We start from the raw sequence: 23,372 nt of genomic DNA on the forward strand, positions 1-23,372 counted from the left end.
ACACAGCATTTCGTGTAAAATAAATAGAAATATAAAATAGCAAATTATACAGACTACCCAAACCCACGCTATATTGGACCATACACATAAACAGCTTCTTTTATAAAGATTAGCAGAGAGCTTGTCTTGTATGAAGTAGAGCAATGGTGGCTGGTATCCACTACAACCGGTGGGACTGCCAGGAGGTCATGGCCCAATGAGCGGTCACAGCAGTGTGGCGAACTTGTTCTAGTTTTCTCCCCATCCTCCTCCCTTGCAAAGATACTGTGGACACTTAAAACATTGCCATTTTACAAACACCGTGTAAGTAAACTGAAAAGTGTCTTACCTTGGTTCATTGGGGTCCAACTGTTTCTAGTGTGGGCCCATGACAAAGAAGCTGTTCATTACTCAGAAGTAAGCCCCACTGAATCCCAAAAGGATTGCTCCCTTATAAGTATGTACAAGATTGCAGCCTGAATTGGTTAGTCTTAAAGGTGCCACACAGGACTGTTAACAAGGAACCCCACACATTTCCAGATATATGGGAAAACAGCCTATAAGTTATTCACTTCTACTTTTTCCAGAATGTGGAACATGGTAGAGGGATATTAAGTGGACAAGGACTTGGGAGAAATCAGCCATGAAGCTCACAATCGTAGGAAAAATCCTAACCTAAAATCAAAGAAAAAGTTATCTGGGAAACTACCAGGATATTTACCTACAAACACTGGACTTTGTATACAAGAAAAGAGAATGAGGTACTGAGATACTTTTAAATTATAAATTTGCATGTGGAAAGAGTGGGTTGTTGGACAGTTGGTTGAAGATCTCTATTGTTACAGGCTCATCAACCACTTCGGTAAACACTTCATTGTAAACAATGAGGGGAACAACCGAGTATCCACTTGTATTTGATGCCACTCTCTCACTGCTTCACCCCACTCCACTCCCAGTGTGGTGGATGGATGAGATGGCTTGAAGCTAGAAATTAATCCTAGTGTGTTCACCTCTCTCAGTCAGAACTTTTTCAGTTATGTTCCAAACAGAAAAAGCTTTTCCTGCAGGGAGCATTCCCAGTGAGAGGAGACAAGGAGAGGAGATCTAGCTAGACTGAAGTAGAAGCCTGTCTTTCTGCAGGAATCAGCAGGGTGGGAGTAGGCTTCGACAGAGGAGCATGAAAGACTGATGTAAGTGAAGGCCGAGAGGTGTCCAGTTATAGGAAAGCCTTCTGATGGGCATTAGGTCTAACACAAAGGGCAACCTCATTACAAAAGTGGGATAAAAGGGGGAAAAGGACAATTCTCGTGCCACAGAGTTGCAGGAAGGTGACGAAGGGTCTCTGAACAATCAGAATTAACAGCCAGGTGACTGAGGTGTCCCTCATGGGAAAAGATGCAGATATGTGCCAGAAAATATAAATGCAGACTTAATTAAATTATGAGTGGAAGATGCTTGCTGGAGGAAATCCTTTTTGTTTCTTTCCTAAAGTTAATGAATAGCTGAATAGAGGTGTATGATTGCATTAGACATGGCACAGGTTCCAGGGACTAAGTAGAGCTGCACATGCTGTAGTCCACTGGTCTTCAACTGGTGGGTTGGGACCCATTACCAGGTCGCAGCCTCATCTAAAGTTGGTTGCAACAGCAGCACTACCACTATATAAATATATGGTACAAAATTAAGAAAAGGGTCCCCAAATGATGGTTTGGTTTAAAGGTACGTCCCAGATTGGAAAAAGTTGAAGGCTGCCACTATAGACAATGTAAAAGTTTTAATTTCATATATGGCTTCTGCTATGGGCGGAGGTTTGGCTTAAACCACTATCGGTTGTTCCAATACCTTTGCAATAGCACTGTGCTTATCACCCAGGACAGACATGTAGTTTTAGGTAATGTGCTTCTCAGTAACATGAACTATATTTCCCCATTGTGTCTGAACAGGAGTGCAGCTGTCAAGAGTCTCAGATGGTCTTAGACCCTTTACTTTTTTGGGAGCAGGGTCCCTATGTCTCCAGCATCCTATGAGCCAATCAGCATGAGAGGAGAGTGTGAGCGACTGAGAAGTCTTCTAACATGCTTCCTTGTTGTTTCCTGCTGACTGGAGCTAATCAGTGAAAAGAATTCCTATTAGTTCCTTCTTCAAAAAGCCAGGTTGCTGAGAGTGAGAATTCTGTAACTGCAGAAGAGACAGTGAATCCTGATGACTGCATCCCATCTGTGTCATCAAGCAGTTTGGTAGCAACAGGAGATAAACATGTAGACACAGATTCAGTGATTCAAGCAGTATCTCTGACAGTGAGAAAGGAGAGTGAGAAAGGAGAAATGGTGACAGTGATAGAGAAGCAGAAAGCAGTATTCAAGCCTGGCCAGATTATTCTATCATCTTAGAAGGTCTTACGTTCTTAGAATGGGACATGGCTGTGACTATTACTAAAGGACCCTGCACTTCTGAATTTGCCACGACACTACTGGTGTCTAATTGGGAAACTAGGGTTAATAACTTCCAAACAAGCCAGGATATGAAGCCATGAATTAAAGCTGACTTAATATTCTGGCTTGTTCAGAAGCTGTTAACCAAACGTTGCCAGGGTTAAGAACAAAGGAGTTTTGTGCAGAAGCATGAGGCTTGTTCATATCTTGGCTTATTAAGCCATGACAGTCTGAATGTGGTCAATGAATCAGAAACAAAGCAGGAGCTCTGTGGGTTTTTTTTTTTAATTGTATTTTTATTCTTCTTCAGGTACAAACAATTAACTATTTACAGCCATTGGGATTTTGAACACAGAACTGTGTCCAAAACATACGTATCAAGAAAGCCAGTAGTATCATATCTTTCCACAGTTTCTCAAAAGTAAAAGACTTATCTCAGAATGTTGTTGTTGTTATAAGTCGATTACGACTTATGGCGATCCTATGAATCAGCGACCTCCAAGACATGAACCACCCTGTGCAGATCTTGTAAATTCAGGTCTGCGGCTTCCTTTATGGAATCAATCCATCTCTTGTTTGGCCTTCCTCTTTTTCTACTCCCTTCTGTTTTTCCAAGCATTATCATTATCTTTTCTAGTGAATCAGGTCTTCTCATGATGTGTCCAAAGTATGATAACCTCAGTTTCATTATTTTAGCTTCTAGTGACACTTCTGGTTTAATTTGTTCTAACACCCAATTACTTGTCTTTTTTGCAGTCCATGGTATGCGCAAAGCTCTCCTCCAGCACCACATTTCAAATGAGTTGATTTTTCTCTTATCTGCCTTTTTCACTGTCCAACTTTCACATCCATACATAGAGATCAGGAATACCATGGTCTGAATGATCCTGACTTTGTTGTTCAGTGATACATCTTTGCATTTGAGGACCTTTTCTAGTTCTCTCACAGCTGCCCTACCCAGTCCTAGCCTTCTTCTGATTTCTTGACTATTGTCTCCATTTTGGTTAATGACTGTGCTGAGGTATTGATAACAATCCTTGACAAGTTCGATGTCCTCATTGTCAACTGTAAAGTTACATAAATCTTCTGTTGTCATTACTTTAGTCTTTTTGAAGTTCACCTGTAGTCCTGCTTTTGTGCTTTCTTTAACTTTCATCAGCATTCATTTCAAATCATTACTGACTTCTGCTAAGAGTATGGTATCGTCTGCATATCTTAAATTATTGATATTTCTGCCTCCAGTTTTCACACCTCCTTCATCTTGGTCCAATCACACTATCCATGTCATCTGTTCTGCATGTAGATTAAACAAATAGGGTGATAAAATACACCCATCTGACACCCTTTCCGATGCGGAACCAATCAGTTTCTCCATATTCTATCCTTACAGTAGCCTCTTGTCCAGAGTATAGGTTGCGCATCAGGACAATCAGATGCTATGGCACCCGCATTTCTTTTAAAGCATTCTATAGTTTTTCATGATCTACACAGTCAAAGGCTTTGCTGTAGTCTAAAAAGCACAGGGTGATTTTCTTCTGAAATTCCTTGCTCCATTCCATTATCCAACGTATGTTTGCGATATGATCTCTGGTGCCTATTCCCTTTCTAAATCCACCTTGGACGTCTAGCATTTCTCGCTCCATATATGGTAAGAGCCTTTGTTGTAGAATCTTGAGCATTACTTTACTTGCATTGGATATTAAGGCAATAGTTCAGTAATTACTGCATTCTCTGGGATCCCCTTCCTTTGGAAGTGGGATATATATTGAACGCTTCCAGTCTGTGGGCCATTGTTTAGTTTTCCATATTTCTTGACAATTTTTTCTCAAAATGTGGACAGATTCAGTCTCAGTAGCTTGTAGCAACTCTATTGGTGTGCCGTCTATTCCTGGTGATTTGTTTCTTCCAAGAATTCTAAGAGCAGCTTTCACATCACATTCTAAAATTTCTGGTTCTTCATCATATGGTTCCTCCATGAATGAATCTGTCATCCTTGCATCTCTTTTATAGAATTCTTCAGTGTATTGCTTCCATCTTCCTTTTATTTCATCTCGGTCAGTCAGTGTGTTCTCATGTTGATTATTCAGCATCCCGACTCATGGTTTAAATTTCCCTTTCATTTCTCTAATCTTTTGGAATAGGGCTCATTCTTCCCATTTTGTTGTCCTTTTCTATTTCTATACAATAACTATTGTAATAGTTCTCTTTGTCCCTATGTACTAGTCGTAGTATAGTTGCATTTACAGTTCTGACTGTGTTTCTATCTCCTTTTGCTTTTGCTTTCCTTCTCTCTTGAACCATTTGAAGAGTTTCTTCAGTCATCCATTGAGGTCTTTCTCTCTTTTTAACAAGAGGTATTGTCTTTTTGCATTCTTCCCTGATAATGTCTCTGACTTCACTCCATAGTTCTTCTGGTTCTCTGTCAACTAAGTTTAAAGCCTCAAACCTGTTCCTTATTTGATCTTTATATTCTTCTGGGATGTTATTTAAATATTAATGTTGGCATTATGAGTGCTTTGTTGTTCTTCTTTAGCTTTACTCTGATTTTCGATACAATCAGTTCATGATCTGTACCGCAGTCTGCTCCTGGTCTTGTTTTTGCAGAAAGTATGGAACTTCTCCATCTTCTGATTCCAATTATATAATCAATTTGATTTCTATATTGACCATCTGGTGATGTCCACGTGTACAGTTGTCTTTTTGGTTCCTCAAAAAATGTGTTGACAAGAAACAAATCATTGGCTTCTCAGAATTCAAGAAGTCTTTCTGCTGCTTCATTTCTGTCACCTAAGCCCCATTTCCCCACAATTCCTAGTTCTTCTCTGTTCCCTACTTTTGCATTCCAGTCCCCCATGATTATCATCATATATTGCTTTGGTGTGTGATCAATTTCTTCCTGTACTTCTGCGTAAAATCTCTCCAATTCCTCTTCTTCTGCGTTTGACGTTGGAGCATAGACTTGGATGATGGTTATGTTAATAGGTTTCCCATTTAATCTCATTGATATCACTCACTCAGACCTTGCGTTGTAGCTCCTAATTGCTTTTGCTACATCATTTCTCACTATTAAAGCAACCCCGTTTCTTCTTGATTTCTCATTTCCTGCATAAAATATTTTGTAGTTGCCTGATTGAAAATGTCCCATTCCTGTCCATTTTAATTCACTCACACCAAGTATTGTAATGTTGATATGCTCCATTTCTTGCTTGACAATTTCTAACTTTCCCTGGTTCATGCTTCTCACATTCCATGTGTAGTGAAAGCGGGCAGCTCTTCCCCGTCTGCTCTCACTGTCCTAGGAGTCAACCCCCAGCCTTGGGCAATTGATCCCGGCAAATCCTGGTTTGCCAAGGTTGTGCACGTCAACACCAACCCTGCAAGGTAGTACTGCCACCACCCTTCAACTGGTTAGCTACTCTGGGGCGAAGGGAACCCCAGAGCCCACTTAAAACAGCTGAGCCTCTCAGGACCAGAGTCTAGATACACTCCTGGCCCCTTCTGAAGTCTGTTACATGGTAGTTGTGGTCAAATGGCAAGGACTGAATTTAGGAACTGACCCCTTTCTCTGGAATAAACACACGTTGGTTTAAAGTAATTAAAGTTTATTAAAAAGAAAATAAGAAAAGCATAAAAAAGGTTACAAAAAGCAAAAGGTACACACAAATAATTTGTAGCAGCAAATTGAATCCTAAAACCATACACCCAAACGGGTAAGGTGTTTAGTAACAAAGGTAAAGGAAAGTTTCTTGGCACAAATCAAAATAACAAAGCTATCTGCCTTAGCTATACTTACAAGAGCATACGATCTTTCAATGGATAGCCTTCTTGCCTTCAGGGAGTTGCAAGTCAAGATGTAAATGGAGCCACAACAGAACATCACCATAGGCAAGGTGGTGCTCCGAAGTGGAACACAAACCCAGAGTTCTGAGCCTCCTCTTATGGAGGAAAATTCCCTCCCAGCCGGAGACAATTATCCAATTAACATTTTCATCAAAGGGATGAAAAAACGGTGTTCTCACAGCACCTGGCGCCTCCTCTTGGTTTCCCATAACAAAGCAAGGAGTTTTATGGCCTTGACGGAACCAGGCCCCTTCCACTGATAAGAAGGTGCAAAATTACTGTAAGCTGGTACAGCTGTGTTATAAAAATTACCAAGTCACAGTGATGAAAGAACATCAAAGATTTAACTGCTTGCTAGCAAGCTAACAAGGAAGATGTCAAGGGGAAGAATTCCCCATAAGGCTTTGGGAGTTAGCCATTTTAACTGCAGGCCAGGGTAAGGCAGGCAAGCTGGCATGACACCATGTTCCTATTGCATGCATCGTACAACTCCAGACTCTCCTTTTGCATCTGTGCGCATCAGCCTCTGGGCTTCCTTTCGGCTTTGACCCAGCTGCGTCATTAGTCACAGCGCTACTCGTACTTGTCCTTTGTTCTTCCCCAGTAGCTCGGTGAGTGCCTTCTGACCTGGGGGTCTCATCTTCCAACACTATCTCATGTTACATTTTGGATAGTCTGTTCATAGGGTTTTCGTGGTAAGAGGTATTAGGTATTCAGAGGTGGTTTACCATTCCCTTCCTCTGCGTTTGGATGCATCTTAGTCTGGTGTATCAGCTTTGACCATTCTGCCATGGGTGCCCCTGCTAGGAGTCTAGCCTCTCGGTCTAGACTCCTGACGGCATTGCTCTCACCTTCTTCAACACTCTCAAACCCCCTCACCATGTTAAGGTGTGCATCCTAAAGGGGGTATCTCAGAATGCCCTTCACAAATATCCATGTGCAGTAAGAGGAAGCATGTCATATTCCACAGTCCTAGCATATTGAACAAAGCTGGACCATCTTTGATGAGCACCCTTAGTCACCTTTAAAAGGAAAGGGTGTATGTGGGCTGGATGAAACAACTATCAGATGGATCCACAGTTGGCTCCAGAATCATACTCAAAGAGTGCTTATCAATGGTTCCTTCTCAAACTGGGCGGAAGTAACGAGTGGGGTACCATAGGGCTCGGTCCTGGGCCCAGTGCTCTTTAACATTTTTATTAATGACTTGGATGAGGAGGTACAAAGCATGCTTATCAAATTTGCAGATGATACAAAGTTGGGGCGCATAGCTAATACCGTGGAAGACAGAAAGAAAATCCAAAGGGACCTTGATAGGCTAGAGCATTGGGCTGAAAACAACAGAGTGAAATTCAACAGGGATAAATGCAAAGTTCTACACCTAGAAACAAGAAACCAAATGCAGAGTTATAAGATGGGGGGTACTTGGCTCAGAAGTACGACATGTGAGAAGGATCTTGGAATTGTCGTTGATCACAAGCTGAATATGAGCCAACAGTGTGATGTGGCTGCAAAAAAGGCAAATGCTATATTAGGCTGCATTAACAGAAATATAGTTTCCAAATTGCGTGAAGTACTAGTTCACCTCTATTCAGCACTGGTTAGACCTCATCTTGAATACTGCGTCCAGTTCTGGTCTCCGCACTTCAAGAAGGATGTGGACAAACTGGAATGGGTTCAGAGGACGGCAACAAAGATGATCAGGGGACTGGAAACAAAGCCCTATGAGGAGAGACTGAAAGAACTGGGCATGTTTAGCCTGGAGAAGAGAAGACCGAGGGGAGATATGATAGCACTCTTCAAGTGCATGAAAGGTTGTCACATAGAGGAGGGACAGGATCTCTTCTAGATCGTCCCAGAGTGCAGGACACGGAATAATGGGCTCAAGTTGCATGAAACCAGATTTCAACTGGACATCCGGAAAAACTTCCTAACTGTTAGAGCCATACGACAATGGAATCAATTACCTAGAGAGATAGTGGGCTCTCCGACACTGGAGGCATTCAAGAGGCAGCTGGACAGCCATCTGTCGGGAATCCTTTGAATTGGATTCCTGCATTGAGCAGGGGGTTGGACTCGATGGCCTTACAGTCCCCTTCCAACTCTACTATTCTACGATTCTATGATTCTAGTCCTGAGACCTGCCTTCAAGGGCTATGAGACTGGCACAGTCAGGGAGCAGCTTTGAGGAAATCTTTAACACCTGCCTAGAGTTGTGGGACCCCAGGAGGAGGTGGACCAGAAAGACTTCCTTACTCACCTGAAAGGGTGGGGCTAAAGGAAGGGGATAAAGGAAAGGCTACCCCTGGCCCTTAGCAGGGTTGGCTTGCCCACAGTTTGGTCATTAGTTAGGTCCCACACCTTGTTTCCCCTGTGCAGATCTGATTTGGATTTAATAAATAGTTTAATAAAAAAATGTGGTCAAGTTCATGCCAATCTTTTATGTCTTGCCTCATTATTTCTCTGTACAGTTGCATACTGTTGGAAGTGGGGCAAGAGCAACCCGTTTGGGTTCTTTTGTTTGTATTCCAGAAGGAAGTTAGAGTGAGGGTCCTCCAGCTGGCTAGGCTTGCCTACCTTTACCTGTGCTGTTCTCTGCCTAACTCCCTTCCGTTGTAAACTGATATGCTCAGGGAAGCTGACCTGCCCCTCCTTCCTTTGTCTTCTACTTCTTTGGCTGTCCCAGGAGAGAGGAGACATCTCTGTCTTTGTTCTCTCTCCTGAGCCATGAGGGCAATACCCAAGTCTGGGCATTATGCCTCCAACTTAGTTAGAACTAGGTATGCCTTTCGTGTCTACTAGGTATTTCTATAAATAAAGCAGCTTTTCTTATTTTACTAAGTCTTAAGTCTCAGTGATCTCAATGCAGGGTAAAAGCCTGCCACTTAGGTAATACACACACTGGCACATACGCAGCTCAGATGCTGAGTATCTCTGCATATTTCCATAACAAAGGGTTATGGGCGCCCAGTAAGCTAAATTGAATTGCAAGTTGTGCATGAAAGATAAAAAGGCTAAGTACTGCTATTTAAATAAATAAATATGGCACACACACAGCTCAGATGTTGTCTATCTCTGCATATTTCCATAACAAATAATACTTTATAAAGTAAATCTGTTCCTTTCCTCTCAAACAGAGATACTGACACAGGGCCACCCCAAGAAATGTTGCTGCCTAAGCACTAAGCACTCAAGACCACTCAAGTTATTTTGGCAGCTATAACAGAAAATCCCACAAATACCTTTCCCCCCTCCCTAGCAATAAAAAAGCTAAATTCTCCTGAATCCTCAAGAAATTGATTTCATCTTCCCTGCTAAATACTGCCATAACTTTATGCAAATTTATGCAGAGAAATATTTGCTAAGAAGCCAAAAGTGTAAAAATAAATTTGACATGCTTTTCCAAGATGGCATCTAAATTTTGCATTTCAGAGGTTTTCACACCTTTTCAATGCTAAAAGTTATTTTTGAGACACCATTTAATGAAGGCAATAGGCTGCAATCTTAACCACTTCTATTCTGTAAGTCCTATTGAATTAATGAGGCTTACAGGCAGATAAGCAGGTAAAGGATTACAACCTTAGCCTATGTATGTTTATTCAAGAGTAAGTCTTGTGCTGAGTTCACAGGAGCTTTCTCCCTTTAGAAAGCACAGCACAATATTCCTGACACCCCCCCTTCTCACAGCTGATGGGGTGCATACCCATGCATTCTGACAGCAGTCCACAGAACAGCCCTAGGAGGATCGTCTTGGTCACTCGTAGTACACATTCATAGACAAAGAGTGCTTTCCCCATTTCTTTTGTTTGTTTAGAAAACTCTCTTTTTGTATTTAGAAAACAAAGAATAGAAAGTGCAGGGCCTTTCCCTACTCTCACCATATTTCTTGGGACTGGGGTAGTGGCTCCCAAAAAGTGGGTGGGGGGACAGCTGGAGAGGGCACAAAGCCTCAGAGTCAGACAAGCTCCTAATGAAAGTAGTGTCTCCCTTCCCAATCAGCCAAACTCTAGTTAGATGCTCCCAACAATGGACTCTCCTTACCATTTCATTAGCCCAATGTAAGCCGAGAAAATCCAGATGCAGAAAGACCTGCTTCTTATGTGTCCCGATGTCTGACTTTAGGATTGCACAGATACACGCTCTAAGTACAAGAATCCAAATCCGCTTTTGTGGCAGTAAGTTCCATTGAATTCAGTAGAACTTGCTTCTGAGTAGTAGACATAGTTAGGACTGCTCTACTAGACTTCAAATGGCAATGTGGGATACACTACCTTAGCCCACAAATTCTAGCATCCAGCAGCAGACTGTATGAACACATAATTTGCACACTACAAGAGGAGCTGTAGCAGGCATCATAAATTTAAAAAGGGGGGGGGTCAAAAGCTTGGAGAAACTCCAGAGGATAAAGGATATTGCTAGAAGAAATAGGGGAAATCCTGGAGAAAGCAAAACAGCAACTGCCTCAAGGAAACACAAAGCCAAAAACCAATCTTATGTAGGAGATTTACAGGGTAATACTATGTATGTTTGCTCAGAAGTAAGTTTCACTTTCACTGGGTTCACTGGAGCTTGTATCCAAGCAACGTAACTGGGATGCAAGTTACATTAATTAGTGATAGGTATTTGCATCTTTGAAATTCAGTATTAATTATTGCCACTTGCATTTGCATGAAGATACTTGGTCCTGATAACGTGTTAATATGCAAACAATGGCAATTTCTGCAGCCATTTGTATTTCAATTGGAATGACAACCCTACCTTCACAGCATGTCCTGCATCACTCTAGCCATCATCCATCATTCTGGCCATTGTTTAGCATGCATCCATATGGATGCTGTAGTATTACTAAGTGGGAAAGGAGCTCCCACATCTGTGTATGCAAATTCACACATAGTGAAATTTGAATTCACAAATGGTGGCTCTTAAGGATGGCATCTGCCCTATGGATGACTTTGAGTAAGGTAATACACAGCTTGAGAGGCAGGTGGAGAAGGAAAGAATTTTTGCAAGCTGCAGAAAAAAACAAAAAGCATCACTTATATATAACAGGAAAAAGAGGCAATATTCCTTCAGGCTCCCAAAAAACTACACTACACTGCATGGGCTCTTCATTTTTTAAGATATTAAATAGCTACATGTTATGGCTTCAGCTTACTTTTGATACTCTTATTTAATTGCTGAATGACCAGTGGTAAAAAATGCGTAAGAAAAGAGCGTTCAGTGGTAGTCAAAGAAAAGGGCTTCATGGGATACTTGTTATACACAAGATGTACAGAATATACAGCGCAATTGTTTTCCTGGACTACAAATGATTCTACAGGAGAAAATACTCTTCTACTTAACCCCTGGAATGCTAATTCTGATTAAAGATGAGTTCTGTCTCTCCACTGTAATTAGTATCCAAAAACGTTGTGGTGAGCCACAAAATCTTTTAAGCTCAGCTATGTGAGGAAATTGTACATTCTACTTAGCATGGTTTTCTGTTTAGATTGCAGGTTTTTTGCAGAGGTAAAAAAAGAGTAAGTTACTTGGATTTTTAGGGTCTTGAGGCCTGACAACAGCAAAAACTAGATAAAAGCAGAAGAATGGAATATCAGCTTTGCCATTGTCAGAGAAAAGGCCAATGAAGATAGAAATGTTCAGGTATTTAAAAAAAGCTTTGTGGAACTTGGATGAGAAAACACCTGCTGTTGGAAGATGGGTGTTTTGTTGAGAACAGACGAGAGTGTTGTAGGAATGGATTTCTACCCTGAGAGCCAAATGAACTATACTTATGTTGTATCTATTATACAGAACCATAGGATTTCTGAAATATGTGTGTGGAGAAAGGCTGGCTTTGTTTCTCATCCCACTCTATTTTTTACATATATATCCCAGAACTTTACACAAAACTACCAGCTTTCAAAAAGAAGCATTTTCACCTATACCCAACCTTTGCTGCATGTATTTAAAATCTGGAGCCAAGTTGAAACCTTTGAAAGAGCCAGACAGTCATCCCTTATGCTCACTTGGAGCCCCTAACAGCAACCATAAACCACGTTTAAATAGAAATGGCGTTGGTGAGACACAAATATAAAATCTGTACCTGAAGCAGCATCGGAAATAGTATTTTCAAACAGAAACTATCCTAGTGAGTGGTAGCTATTGTACAAATGTGAAACATTGGTTCTAGGACATTGAAGAGGTGCTATTTTTAGCAAGTGTAACTTAAACAGAAGCAAATTACCTTTTAGCAAGTATATCAATACCTAAACCCATCAGTCTCCTCTTACACTATATTAGGTGCCATTTTAATATAAATCCTTTGTTTAACAAAAAGAAGAAATAATTCTGAAAGAATGTAAATCTTATTCACAGATTTAATGCAATATAAATGATAAATTTTAAATAACTGATAATTTTAAAAATGATAATAAATAAGCAATAAAAGCAACACTGTCCATTCAATATATCAAATTCTCTGAAACCCTTAATGAAAATATAATTATGAACTGTTCCTTCACAACAGATTCTTTGCCATAAGTAGTCAATATTGCATATCATAATAATCTGTAAATCGCCACCAGTGTGCATGGTATTTCTCCTCCTCAGTCAAGGTTCCATGTTTTAAACACACACACACACTCATCAAAAGGAAACTAACTGGTCAAATGTAAAGATAAAAAATACTGTTCATTTCATATCAGGCCCTTGAGAGCTTCTACACTGTATTGAATGCAGGTTATGTGCTCCTTTGTGGCTGCAAACAATGTCTTATTTTTATTCTGCCTATTATGGGGAAATGCACAGACAGAATATATTCTCGCTACCCACATTTTTAAGCCACAAGAAAACTTTATAAAATATTTCTGGCACCTGCTGTTATTTCTCATGATAATACTAGCCCACTGTCCTTGCTACATATGCTGAAACATCAGTTTGAAGAAAATGTTGTTTTGAGAACAATTATGTTCCAGCGGTAACCACAAAGATTAGTGTGACCTCTCCTTATCACCCAACCTTTCCTGTGTGGAACTCACTGTGATCTGTGCCTCAGCGATTATTGCATCACTCCTGTTTGTTTGTAACCTTTGGCACCACCATTAGCTAATCTTATCTTGAAGCTGCTGACTGTAACAGAGATGTGCAGCACTGTACATAGCTTTGGCCATCTTCAAATATTGGGACAGACAAGTGTAATTAGAGGCTGGTAGATTATTTACAGAGTGAATTTGCAACCATCAAAGGCAGATCTCGTGTCTCAATGAATACAATGAACTCTTGTAGTACTCACCAATCACAATGAGGGTATAGTTCACATGCATGCTGCCAAAACCATTGGTGGCTTTGCAGATGTATGTTCCTGCATCTTCACTTTCCACTTCTTTGATTTTCAACCCTTGTTGGAGAACTCTGAACCTTGTCCACCCACTGTGGATCGTTCGTCCATCTTTCATCCACATAGTAAGAGGTGGCGGATCACCCTCCACTGGGCAAAGAAGTTTGATAGTTCTTCCTAATTTCACAGATTGCCGATGGATCACTTTATCAGAAATTCTGGGGGGGCCTAAAGAAAAGAAAAAGGCATACAAAAATAATTTATTCAGTTTTTTCACTAAAAGTTTAAGATACTATCAAATATAGTATACTTTATATGGATTATGTAAACATAAAAACAATCCACTCCTGGTCAGGGACTCGAGAGCCTAAACTGGAAAATTCAAAGTCTGGACCTGGGTCAGTAACCAAGTGAGCTGATATGGGTACTCAAGTCTCAGACACCTTTTCCATCATATAAGGAAATATGATCCTTCAGCTGATAGGAGATATGAAGCCTCTGGATTTGTACGCCTGGTATAAATACTAGAAGCCTAGCTTTTAGCTGATCAACAGAACAGTATCTATTGCTTGCTGCTTTTGAGATCCCAGCTCAAGCCTCTAGAAGGTTGAAGGTTTGGATATGGCTATGTGTGGTTCCTCAGTCTAACCCTGACATTCTCATTCTCAAACTTCTAGTCACATCACACTACAAGAGGCCATACCTGTGATGCAAGGGAAAGGCCAAGAGAGCCTGTGTATGCCTTTCCATGCCCAACGTCTACCCACCTGCCCTGCAGACTAGATCAGTTGGTCCTAGCTATCCGGTAATCACTACCAGCACCACCCCTCTTTGTGCCTATGGCTGCCACATGGGAGGGGTGTATGGAGCTCTCAGGCCAAACAATTAAGAACTGTGAGGCAGCCTCCTATTCCCTTGGCCCTTCCCGAGGGGAAAGGAACTTGCTTACCTAGGACAAGATCCCTCTCAGTTTAGAAGGGGATAGGACTGGGGAGGGCAGCTATGAGAGAACTAGAAAAGGTCCTGAAACGCAAAGATGTTTCACTGAACACTAAACTCAGAATCATTCAGACCATGCTATTCCCGATCTCTATGTATGGATGTGAAAGTTGGACAGTGAAAAAAGCGGGTAAGAGAAAACTCATTCTAAATGTGGTGTTGGAGGAGAGCTTTGTGCATACCATGGACTGCAAAAAGACAAATAATCGAGTGTTAGAACAAATTAAACCAGAACTGTCACTAGAAGCTAAAATGAGGTTATCATACTTTGGACACATAATGAGAAAACATGATTCATTAGAAAAGATAATAATGCTTGGAAAAACAGAAGGAAGTAGAAAAAGAGGAAGGCCATACAAGAGATGGATTAATTCCATAAAGGAAGCCACAGACCTGAATTTACAAGATCTGAACAGGGTGATTCATAACAGATGCTCTTGGAGGTCGCTGATTCATAGGGTCACCATAAGTCATAATCGACTTGAAAGAATATAATAAGAACAGATTCCGCTCCAGCTCCCTGTCTCTCCCAGAGATCAGAACAGCTTGCTTCTCTCTGACAACCCCAATCCTATCCCCAGTAGTATGAACCAAGTGACAAAAGCCCGTGGAAGGTTTAGATACCCTGAGAGTCGGCAACAGTATTATATAATACTTATTAAGAATAAAGAAGACAAGAGGAGAGAACACAAGGGGATATACGAAATATTTAGTTACTGTTTATTTGATTCATTTATATCCTGCCCTTCCTCTCAGTAGGAACCTACAGCGGCAAACAAAAGCACTAAAAACACTCTAAAACATCATAAAAACACTTACAATATATTACAACAAAACATCTTTAAAATATTAAAACAAAGAATGTTTAAAAACATCATTAAAAAACATTTAAAACAGCTTAAAAAACAAATTCCAACACAAACTGAGATAAGATCTCTAATTCAAAGGCTTGTTGAAAGAGGAAGGTCTGTAGTTGGCAGTGAAAAGATGGTGCCTGTCTAATATTTGGGGGGGAGGAATTCCAAAGGGTCAGTGCCACTGCACTAAAGGTCCACTTCCTATGTTGTGCAGAACGGACCTCCTAATAAGATGGTAGCTGCAGGAGCAGTGATCAACTGCGTATATAAGGGGTAAGATGATATTTCAGGTATCCTGGTCCCAAGCTATATAGAGCTTTGTACACCAAAACCAGAACTCTGAACTTAGCCCAGAGCTAATAGGCAGCCAGTGCAATTCTTTCAGCAATGGGATGACATGTTGGCAATACCCTGCCTCAGGGAGCGATCGCGCCACCACATCTTGCACCAGTTGCAGATTCTGGACCAACCTCAAAGGCAGCCGCACACAGAGTGCCAGGAGGTTACTAGTGCATGAACAACACTGGTCAGGCTGCAGCTGTCTTACCTTACGAGGCTGGTAAAAAGCACTTCTAGCCATACCTGGGCCGCCAGACTACATATCTGCCCTTTTAGAGGGAGTACAACCCCATCCAAAGCAGGGAACTGACCAATTATCCAAACTCGGGAACCACCAACCCACAGTGTCTCCATCTTCCTAGGATTCAGACTCAGTTTACTGGTCCTCATCCAGCCTAGCACTGAGTTCAGGCATCGGTCCAGGGCTTGCACAGCCTCTCGCAATTCACATGTTACAGAGAAATAGAGCTGGGTATTATCAGCATACTGCTGACACCTCACCCCAAATCTCCTGATGACCACTCCCAAGGGCTTCATATAGTTGTTAATCAGCATGGGGGACAAGATGGTACCCTGCGGCACCCCACAACACAACTCCCAGGGGCCAAAGACAATCACCTGATGCTATTCTCTGAAAACGACCCTGGAGGTAGGATCGGAACCACTGTAAAATAGTGCCTCCAATACCCATCTCACTAAGTTGGCACAGAAGGATACTATGGTCAATGGTATCAAAAGCTGCTGAGAGATCAAGTAAGAATAACAGGGTCACACTGCCCTGTCCTCCTGATAAAGGTCATCCATCAGGGCAACCAAGGCAATTCAGTCCCATAAGCAGGCCTGAATCTAGATTAGAATAGGTCAAGATAACTTGGTTTACCTAAGAGTACTTGCAATTGCTGCACCACAACCCTCACAATCACCTTCCCTAAAAAAGGGGTATTTGCAACCAGGTGGTAGTTGTCACAAATGAATAGGTCCAGGATGAGCTTTTTCAGGAATGGTCAGATAACCTGCTGTTCCAGGGGAACCTTCCGCAACAATAAGCTGACCACACCCTGGATCCACTTGGTCAGACCCCCTCCACAAGCTTTAATAAGCCAAGAAGGGCAAAGGTTGAGAGGACACGTTGCTGGTCACATCATTGCAAACACCTTGTCCACATCATCAGGCTACATCAACTGAAAGCGTGCCCAAGAAGTTGCAGCAGTCGTTGCACTGGACACCTCACTGGGGACTAGAGTACATGTGGATGGGGCATCAAGACAGCTATGAATGTGAGCAACTTTACCCTCAAAGTGCCTTGCAAACAATTCACAGTGGGCCTCCGAAGGGTCTAAAACTCCATTTCCTGGAGTTGATGTCAACAGACCCTGACAATACGGAAAAGCTCCACTGGACGGCTACCTGAGAATGCAATGGTGGCAGAGAAGTACTCATGCCCAATCAGTCTCGCAGCACGTCTTTTGCCACTTGCACTCTAGCCGTCATCCAGCCTGTTTCATTGCCCTGATCTCACTGGTGTATCAAGGTGCAAAGTGGGCTCCACAATGCCAGAGAGGGTGCTCGGGGACAATCGTGTTAAGAGTCCAATGCACCTCGCTGTTCCACAGTGTTACAAGGGCTTCAACAGAGTCATCTGCTCTATCTACTGGGAACTCCCCCAGGGCATTCAGGAATCCTGTGGATTTCATTAGTCTCCTGGGGCGAACCATCTTAATCTGTCCATCACCCCTGCAGGGGAGGTTCGGACCCTGTCTAAGCTTCATCAGGAAGTGGTCTGACCATGACAAAGGGGTGACATCCACCACCACTCCATCTCCAGACCACCCCTTCCACCCTCTGGAGCAAAACAAGTTGAGGGTGTGCCCTGCCCTATGCATCAAGCCAGTGAAAACTTAAGACATCTCCACGGTCATCATGGAGGCCATGAAGTCCTGAGCGGGACACCAGAGGCAGCCTTAGCACAGACACTGAAATCCCCCAGGACGATTGTTCTGGGCTCCTCCAATACCACAGCCAATGCAGGCTCCACCAGCTTGATTAGGAAATAATGAATACAAAGGAGCTCTATAGCTCAATATCAATCTAATCCCAACCTACTTACTTACAAGTAGGGTTTATTGTTTGCTCAACTGTAACACAGAAAAGATGGTGAGTTGCAGGCTTTCTCTAATGGCCAGTGAGGGACCAAAAACTGCCTTAACTAGTCCCTTTTTAATGGGACTTCTTCCCAGGTGCATTTGATGGACAGCTGTCACTTGTTAGTCAATCAGCTCATGCTGTTGTTGTCAGGTAAACAGAGTGACAGCCCCTAGGAAGCTGGGGGAAGGTGATAGACAACCCCCTGGTGTAGAGGAAAATGGATATTCCTTGTGAAAATTGTTGTTGGGATTTCTCCATCTTTAACCTCTGGATTTGGATATTCAGTGGGAGTTACAAGCTGGGCTGGTTTAATCAAAATGCAAAGATTTTACACAACAAATAAGGGGAGGTCTGTTAGTTCCTAACCTAAGATTATAGCATACAAGTTGCATAAATTCTTTGACAGAATGGATTTTAGATGCAGACTTGATTGTTTCACAATTCGAAAATATTTAAAATGCCATAACATAAAATATTGTAGGGAGACAGAACATTCAGAACAAAAATAGTGAAAAGTATTTTTTTAAAGTATCAATTGGTTACAAATATCGTGTCGCATTAAAAGTCTACCTCATCTCCTGTGCAATCAGTTTTAGCTGAGCTGCAAACAAATTTCAACATCAGAGATCAAAGAAAAAGCAATTTATTTAGGAATAAAGATTAAAAAACAAAAATGATTAAGAAAAAAATATATCCTAATAATTTAGAATTAACAGAATTTGCAGAAACCATATAAAAGAAACAAAAACATTGCTTATCTAGAATTTACCATCTGTTGCTAAATTATGATCGAGAATCTGAACAAGTTAAAGATTACATGAGAAAATGGGCACAAGTCACTGGTAATATGGAATCTGTGGGAAAGACCTGATAAATTTTTGTTACGTCAGGCCATAAGAGAAAACGGTTATGAATTTTTGTCAAGGTATGTGTTGTAATTAATGATATAAACAAAAAGCATTTTAAAATGTGCTGGAGATGCAGCAGAAAACCAGGTAACTATTTTCATAAGAACATAAGAAGAGTCTGCTGGATCAAGCCAATGACCCATCTAGTCTAACGTCCTGTTCCCACATTGGCCAACCAGATGCCAGAGGGAAGTCTGCAAGCATGACCTGAGTGCAAGAGCGCTCTCCCCACTCATGTTTCCAGCAACCAGCATTCAGAAGCATACTATCTCCAACAGTGAGGTAGCACATAATCATCATGACTAGTAGTCACTGATAGCCTTATCCTCCACGGATAGAGCATACTGCATCTGACTGTGGAGGTGAAGCACAGCCATTTTGGCTACGAGCCACTGATAGCCTCCATGGATTTGTCCAAATCTCTTTCAAAGCCACCCAAGCTGGCAGCCATCACTGCTTCCTGTGGCAGTGAATTCCATTCCTTAACTATGTGCTGCATGAAGAAGTAATTTCTTTTCTCTGTCCTGAATATTCCAACATTCAGCTTCATTGAATGTCCATGAGTTCTAATATTATGAGAGAGGGAGAAAAAAAATTCTCTATCCACTTTCTCCATGCAGTACATAATTTTATACACTTCTATCATGTCACCTCTTACTTGCCTTTTCTCTAAACTAAAAAGCCCCAAATGCTGCAACCTTTCCTCAAAGGGGAGTTGTTCCATCCCTTTGGTTGCCCTTTTCATACATGGTGGTCACGTCTTTCAGCACAAAAATGCTGGAAAATGATTGCAATATATGAAATATTATAATATCATGTATCACTGGATCCATTAACCTCCTCTGTGATTGCGGCAGCAAGAATGCTGTATACCCAAAAATGGAAAGCTCCAAAACTACCCTTGGCTGGTGACTAGATCAACAAACTTTAGGAATTAGCTTTAATGTTAAAACTAACATACCATATAAGATCAGGATAAATAGGTCTTGACAGAATAAATTTGTGGAAATATGATCTCTTTTTTTAATAATATTTTGAAGAGTTTTTATTGAAGAATAAATAATCATGTGATGTTTCAAATAATCAGAAGTATAGTGGTTGCAATAAAAGAATTTAACAGGAGCTAGAAAGAATACTGAAGTTATGAAAATGAGTAACTTTATTAAATACCAATATAATTTACACTTATTTATTAATGGTATGTTCACGTGACAGACACTCATTGTACTTTCAATAGCACACACTATTGAAATTCTATGGAGGTGCACTGAAACTGTCTTAAAGCTGCACAATTGGAAAAAAACTTTCCTAGAATTTGGGGTGTGTGTGTGTATTGTTGTTTAAACTTTACAGAGGTACATTGAAACTATTTGAAAGTTGCACAATGGGGAAAACGCTTTCCTGCAATTAACTTCAGCATGCTGACCTTTGGACCCACCCACTTTGGACCCGCCCACTTGGCCCTCAGAAGGTTTGCCAGATAAGAATCTGGCCCTTGAACCAAAAATGTTCTCCACCCCTGCTTTAAGGTTTTACCACAGAACAGTTAGTGATGAGGTAACAGTCTGGTGAAGAGAAGGCTGAGGGGTGACATGATTACACTCTTTTAGTACCTGAAGGGCTGTCACATAAAGGAGGGTACAGATTTGTTCTCTGCTGCCCCAGAGGGTAGGACTAGGTCTAATGGTTTTAAGTTGCAGGAGCGTAGATTCAGATTGGACATTAGAAGGAACTTCTTGACAGTAAGGGCAGTTCGGCAATGGAACCGACTGCCTAGGGAGGTGGTAGGATCCCCTTCGCTGGATGTTTTCAAGCAGAGGCTGGACAGCTATCTGCGGGAGATGCTCTAGCTGTGGATTTCCTGCTGTGAGCAAAGGGTTGGACTTGATGGCCTACAAGGCCCCTTCCAACTCTATGATTCTATGATGAGCTTAGGAAGCAAAGGTGAGTGCCATGTGTAAAACTAAATGGGTAGATGGTACATGGCCCTCAGTACCTAGTGAAAAGAGAGTTCCATGTGCAAAAGGTCTCTGGGGGACTTTCCAGTCAATAAAGCAGGCGATTCTGTAGAGGCTCTCATCTCACTGTGGAATGGTTAGATGCAGAGGGCTACTGACACAACTGTTCCTGAATGCCCTCTCCGGCACTGTACAGCTTGCAATGCCCTGATATTCTAAGGTTTGTGTGCAATGAAACAGGTTGGATGCTGGTTAGAGCACTGGTGGAGTAGATCTTGTTCCATGGCCAATTGAGCACTGGTTAGATCCTTTATTGTGCATGGGAGGTGCAATTATGTACTCTAACCAACACTTGGTCGGCCTCGGAGCAGCATCCACACCAATGGCACTCTAGCATGAACCAGCATGCTTCATCATCCACAGTTCACTAGAATATCAGTGAGCAATGAGTGCTCCACAGCAACAGATAAGCCACTCAGGAGTAATCATGTCAATAGCCCTTTTCAACTCGACATTCCACAAGATGAGAGCCTGAAGAGGATCACCTGCTTTGTCCACTGGGAAATCTCCCAGAGATTCAGGAATCCATCAGGCCAAACCAAAAGTGCCAAAGACACTTGAAGAGAAACGCTGAATATAAGTGTTTATACACTAATGCTAGAAGCCTCTGAGCCAAGATGGGAGAACTGGAGTGCTTGGTCTTAGAGAACAACATTGATATAGTAAGCATAACTGAAACTTGGTCAGATGGAGAAAACCAGTGGGACACAATTATCTCGGGATGCAAACTATATCGGAAGGATGTACTGGGGCTGGTGTTGCTCTATATCTGAAACGGGACATTGAATCCAGCAAGCGAGAAATCCCCAAGGAGGCAAACTCCTCCACAGAATCGTTGCGGGTGGCAATACCAGGCACCAAGAACAATTAGTGCTGGGGACATTCTATCATCTCCCTGATCAAAATGCTAAGGGAGATCTTGAAATGACATATCGAGGGAGTATCCAAACTAGAAAATGTTGTATTAATGGGTCACTTCAACTACTCTTAACATAGACTAGCTACATATGTATTCCAGTAATGACAAAGAGGTAACATTTCTAGATACCCTAATTGGTCATGGTGACTGACAAGGAATGAGACCTTCTAGTGGAAGCTCGATGAACATGTCGACCAAGTGTGCAGCAGCTGTGAAAAAAGCAAATTCCATGCAAGGGATCATTAGGAAAATAACTGGAAATAAAACTGCCAATATCATAATGCAGTTATACAAATTGATGGTGTGGCCACATTTGGAATACTGTTTACAGTTCTGGTCACCTCATCTCAGAAAGGATATTGTAGAGCGGGAAAAGGTTCAGAAAAGGGCAATCAAGATGATCAAGGAGATGAAGAGACTCCTCTGTTGTGGCAAGGCGAGGAAAGGTTGCAGCATTTGAGGCTTTTTAGTTTAAAGAAAAGGCAAGTCAGAGGCAACATGATAGAAGTGTATCAAATTATGAATGGCATGGAGAAAGTGGACAGAGAAAAGTTTTTCTCCCTCTCTCATTACACTAGAACTCAGGAACATTCAATGAAGCTGAATGTTGGAAGATTCAGGACAGACAAAAGAAACTACTTCTTCACAGCCCATAGTTAAACTATGGAATTCACTCCCATGAGAGGCAGTGATGGCCACAAACGTGGATGGCTTTGAAAGAGGATTAGACAAATCCATGGAGGATAACGTTATCAGTGGCTACTAGCCATAATGGCAATGCTCCACCTCCACAGTCAGATGCAGTATGCTTCCCAATACAAGTTGCTGGAAAAAGCAGGAGGGGAGAGCGTTCTTATGTTCAGGTTCTGCTCAAGGGCTTCCCATGAGCAACTAGTTGGCACTGTGAGAACAGGATGCTGGACTAGATGATCCATTGGCCTGATTTAGCAGGCTCTTCTTATGTTCTTATCCATAAGTCTCTGGGAGCGAACCATCTTAGTCGGTCCCCCACCTCTGCGTAGGGGGATAGTTGTCATGAGTCCAGACTTCACCAGGAAGTGGTCTGACTATGACAATGGGCTCACAGAGATCCCTCCCCCTATTTCCAGATCACCCCTCTCCTTACTCAGGGCAAATACCACATCAAAGGTATGTCCTGCTCTGACTGGCAGCCAAATAAAAAGCTAAAGCAGTCCCATGGAGGCCATAAAATCCCAATCTGATCCAACAGCAGCCCTGGCATGGTCGCTGAGGTCACCCAGGATTACTGTTCAGTGTTCCTCCAACACCTTTCTCAAGACTACCTCAGCTAGCTCAGTCAGGGTGGCTGCTGGGCAGCGGGTAGGCAGTACACCAACAGAATCCCTAATCTATTGCTGAGACTTAGCACCAGATGCAGGCACTCTAGTCCTGCTCCAAGGTGAAGTTGCCTGGTGAGACAGAATGAACTCCAATGAATGGCAGCATCTCCCCCTCCCCGGCACTCTACCCGGGAGTGATGTGCCTTACCTAGTAGAACAGAGCTGGATACGATCTGGCCCTCCCATCTCCCCCACCCATGTCTTGGTAATGCACACCAGGTTGGCATCCTCATCCATGATTAAATCATGGATGAATG

At 42.0% G+C, this 23,372-nt stretch overlaps 1 protein-coding gene across 5 annotated transcripts in view; it reads right to left on the reverse strand.

Moving 5' to 3' along the window:
* FGFRL1 (fibroblast growth factor receptor like 1) overlaps positions 1–23,372 on the reverse strand; it is a 326,242-nt gene that overhangs the window by 195,162 nt on the left and 107,708 nt on the right. For all 5 annotated transcript variants that reach the window (XM_061629849.1, XM_061629848.1, XM_061629851.1 and 2 more), the window contains exon 3: positions 13,525–13,797. In XM_061629849.1, the coding sequence (XP_061485833.1) occupies positions 13,525–13,797 (273 nt within the window). The remainder of the gene's footprint in view (positions 1–13,524; positions 13,798–23,372) is intronic.

The sequence above is a fragment of the Rhineura floridana genome, chromosome 5 (assembly GCF_030035675.1).
Source record: "Rhineura floridana isolate rRhiFlo1 chromosome 5, rRhiFlo1.hap2, whole genome shotgun sequence".
Taxonomy (NCBI): Eukaryota; Metazoa; Chordata; class Lepidosauria; order Squamata; family Rhineuridae; genus Rhineura; species Rhineura floridana.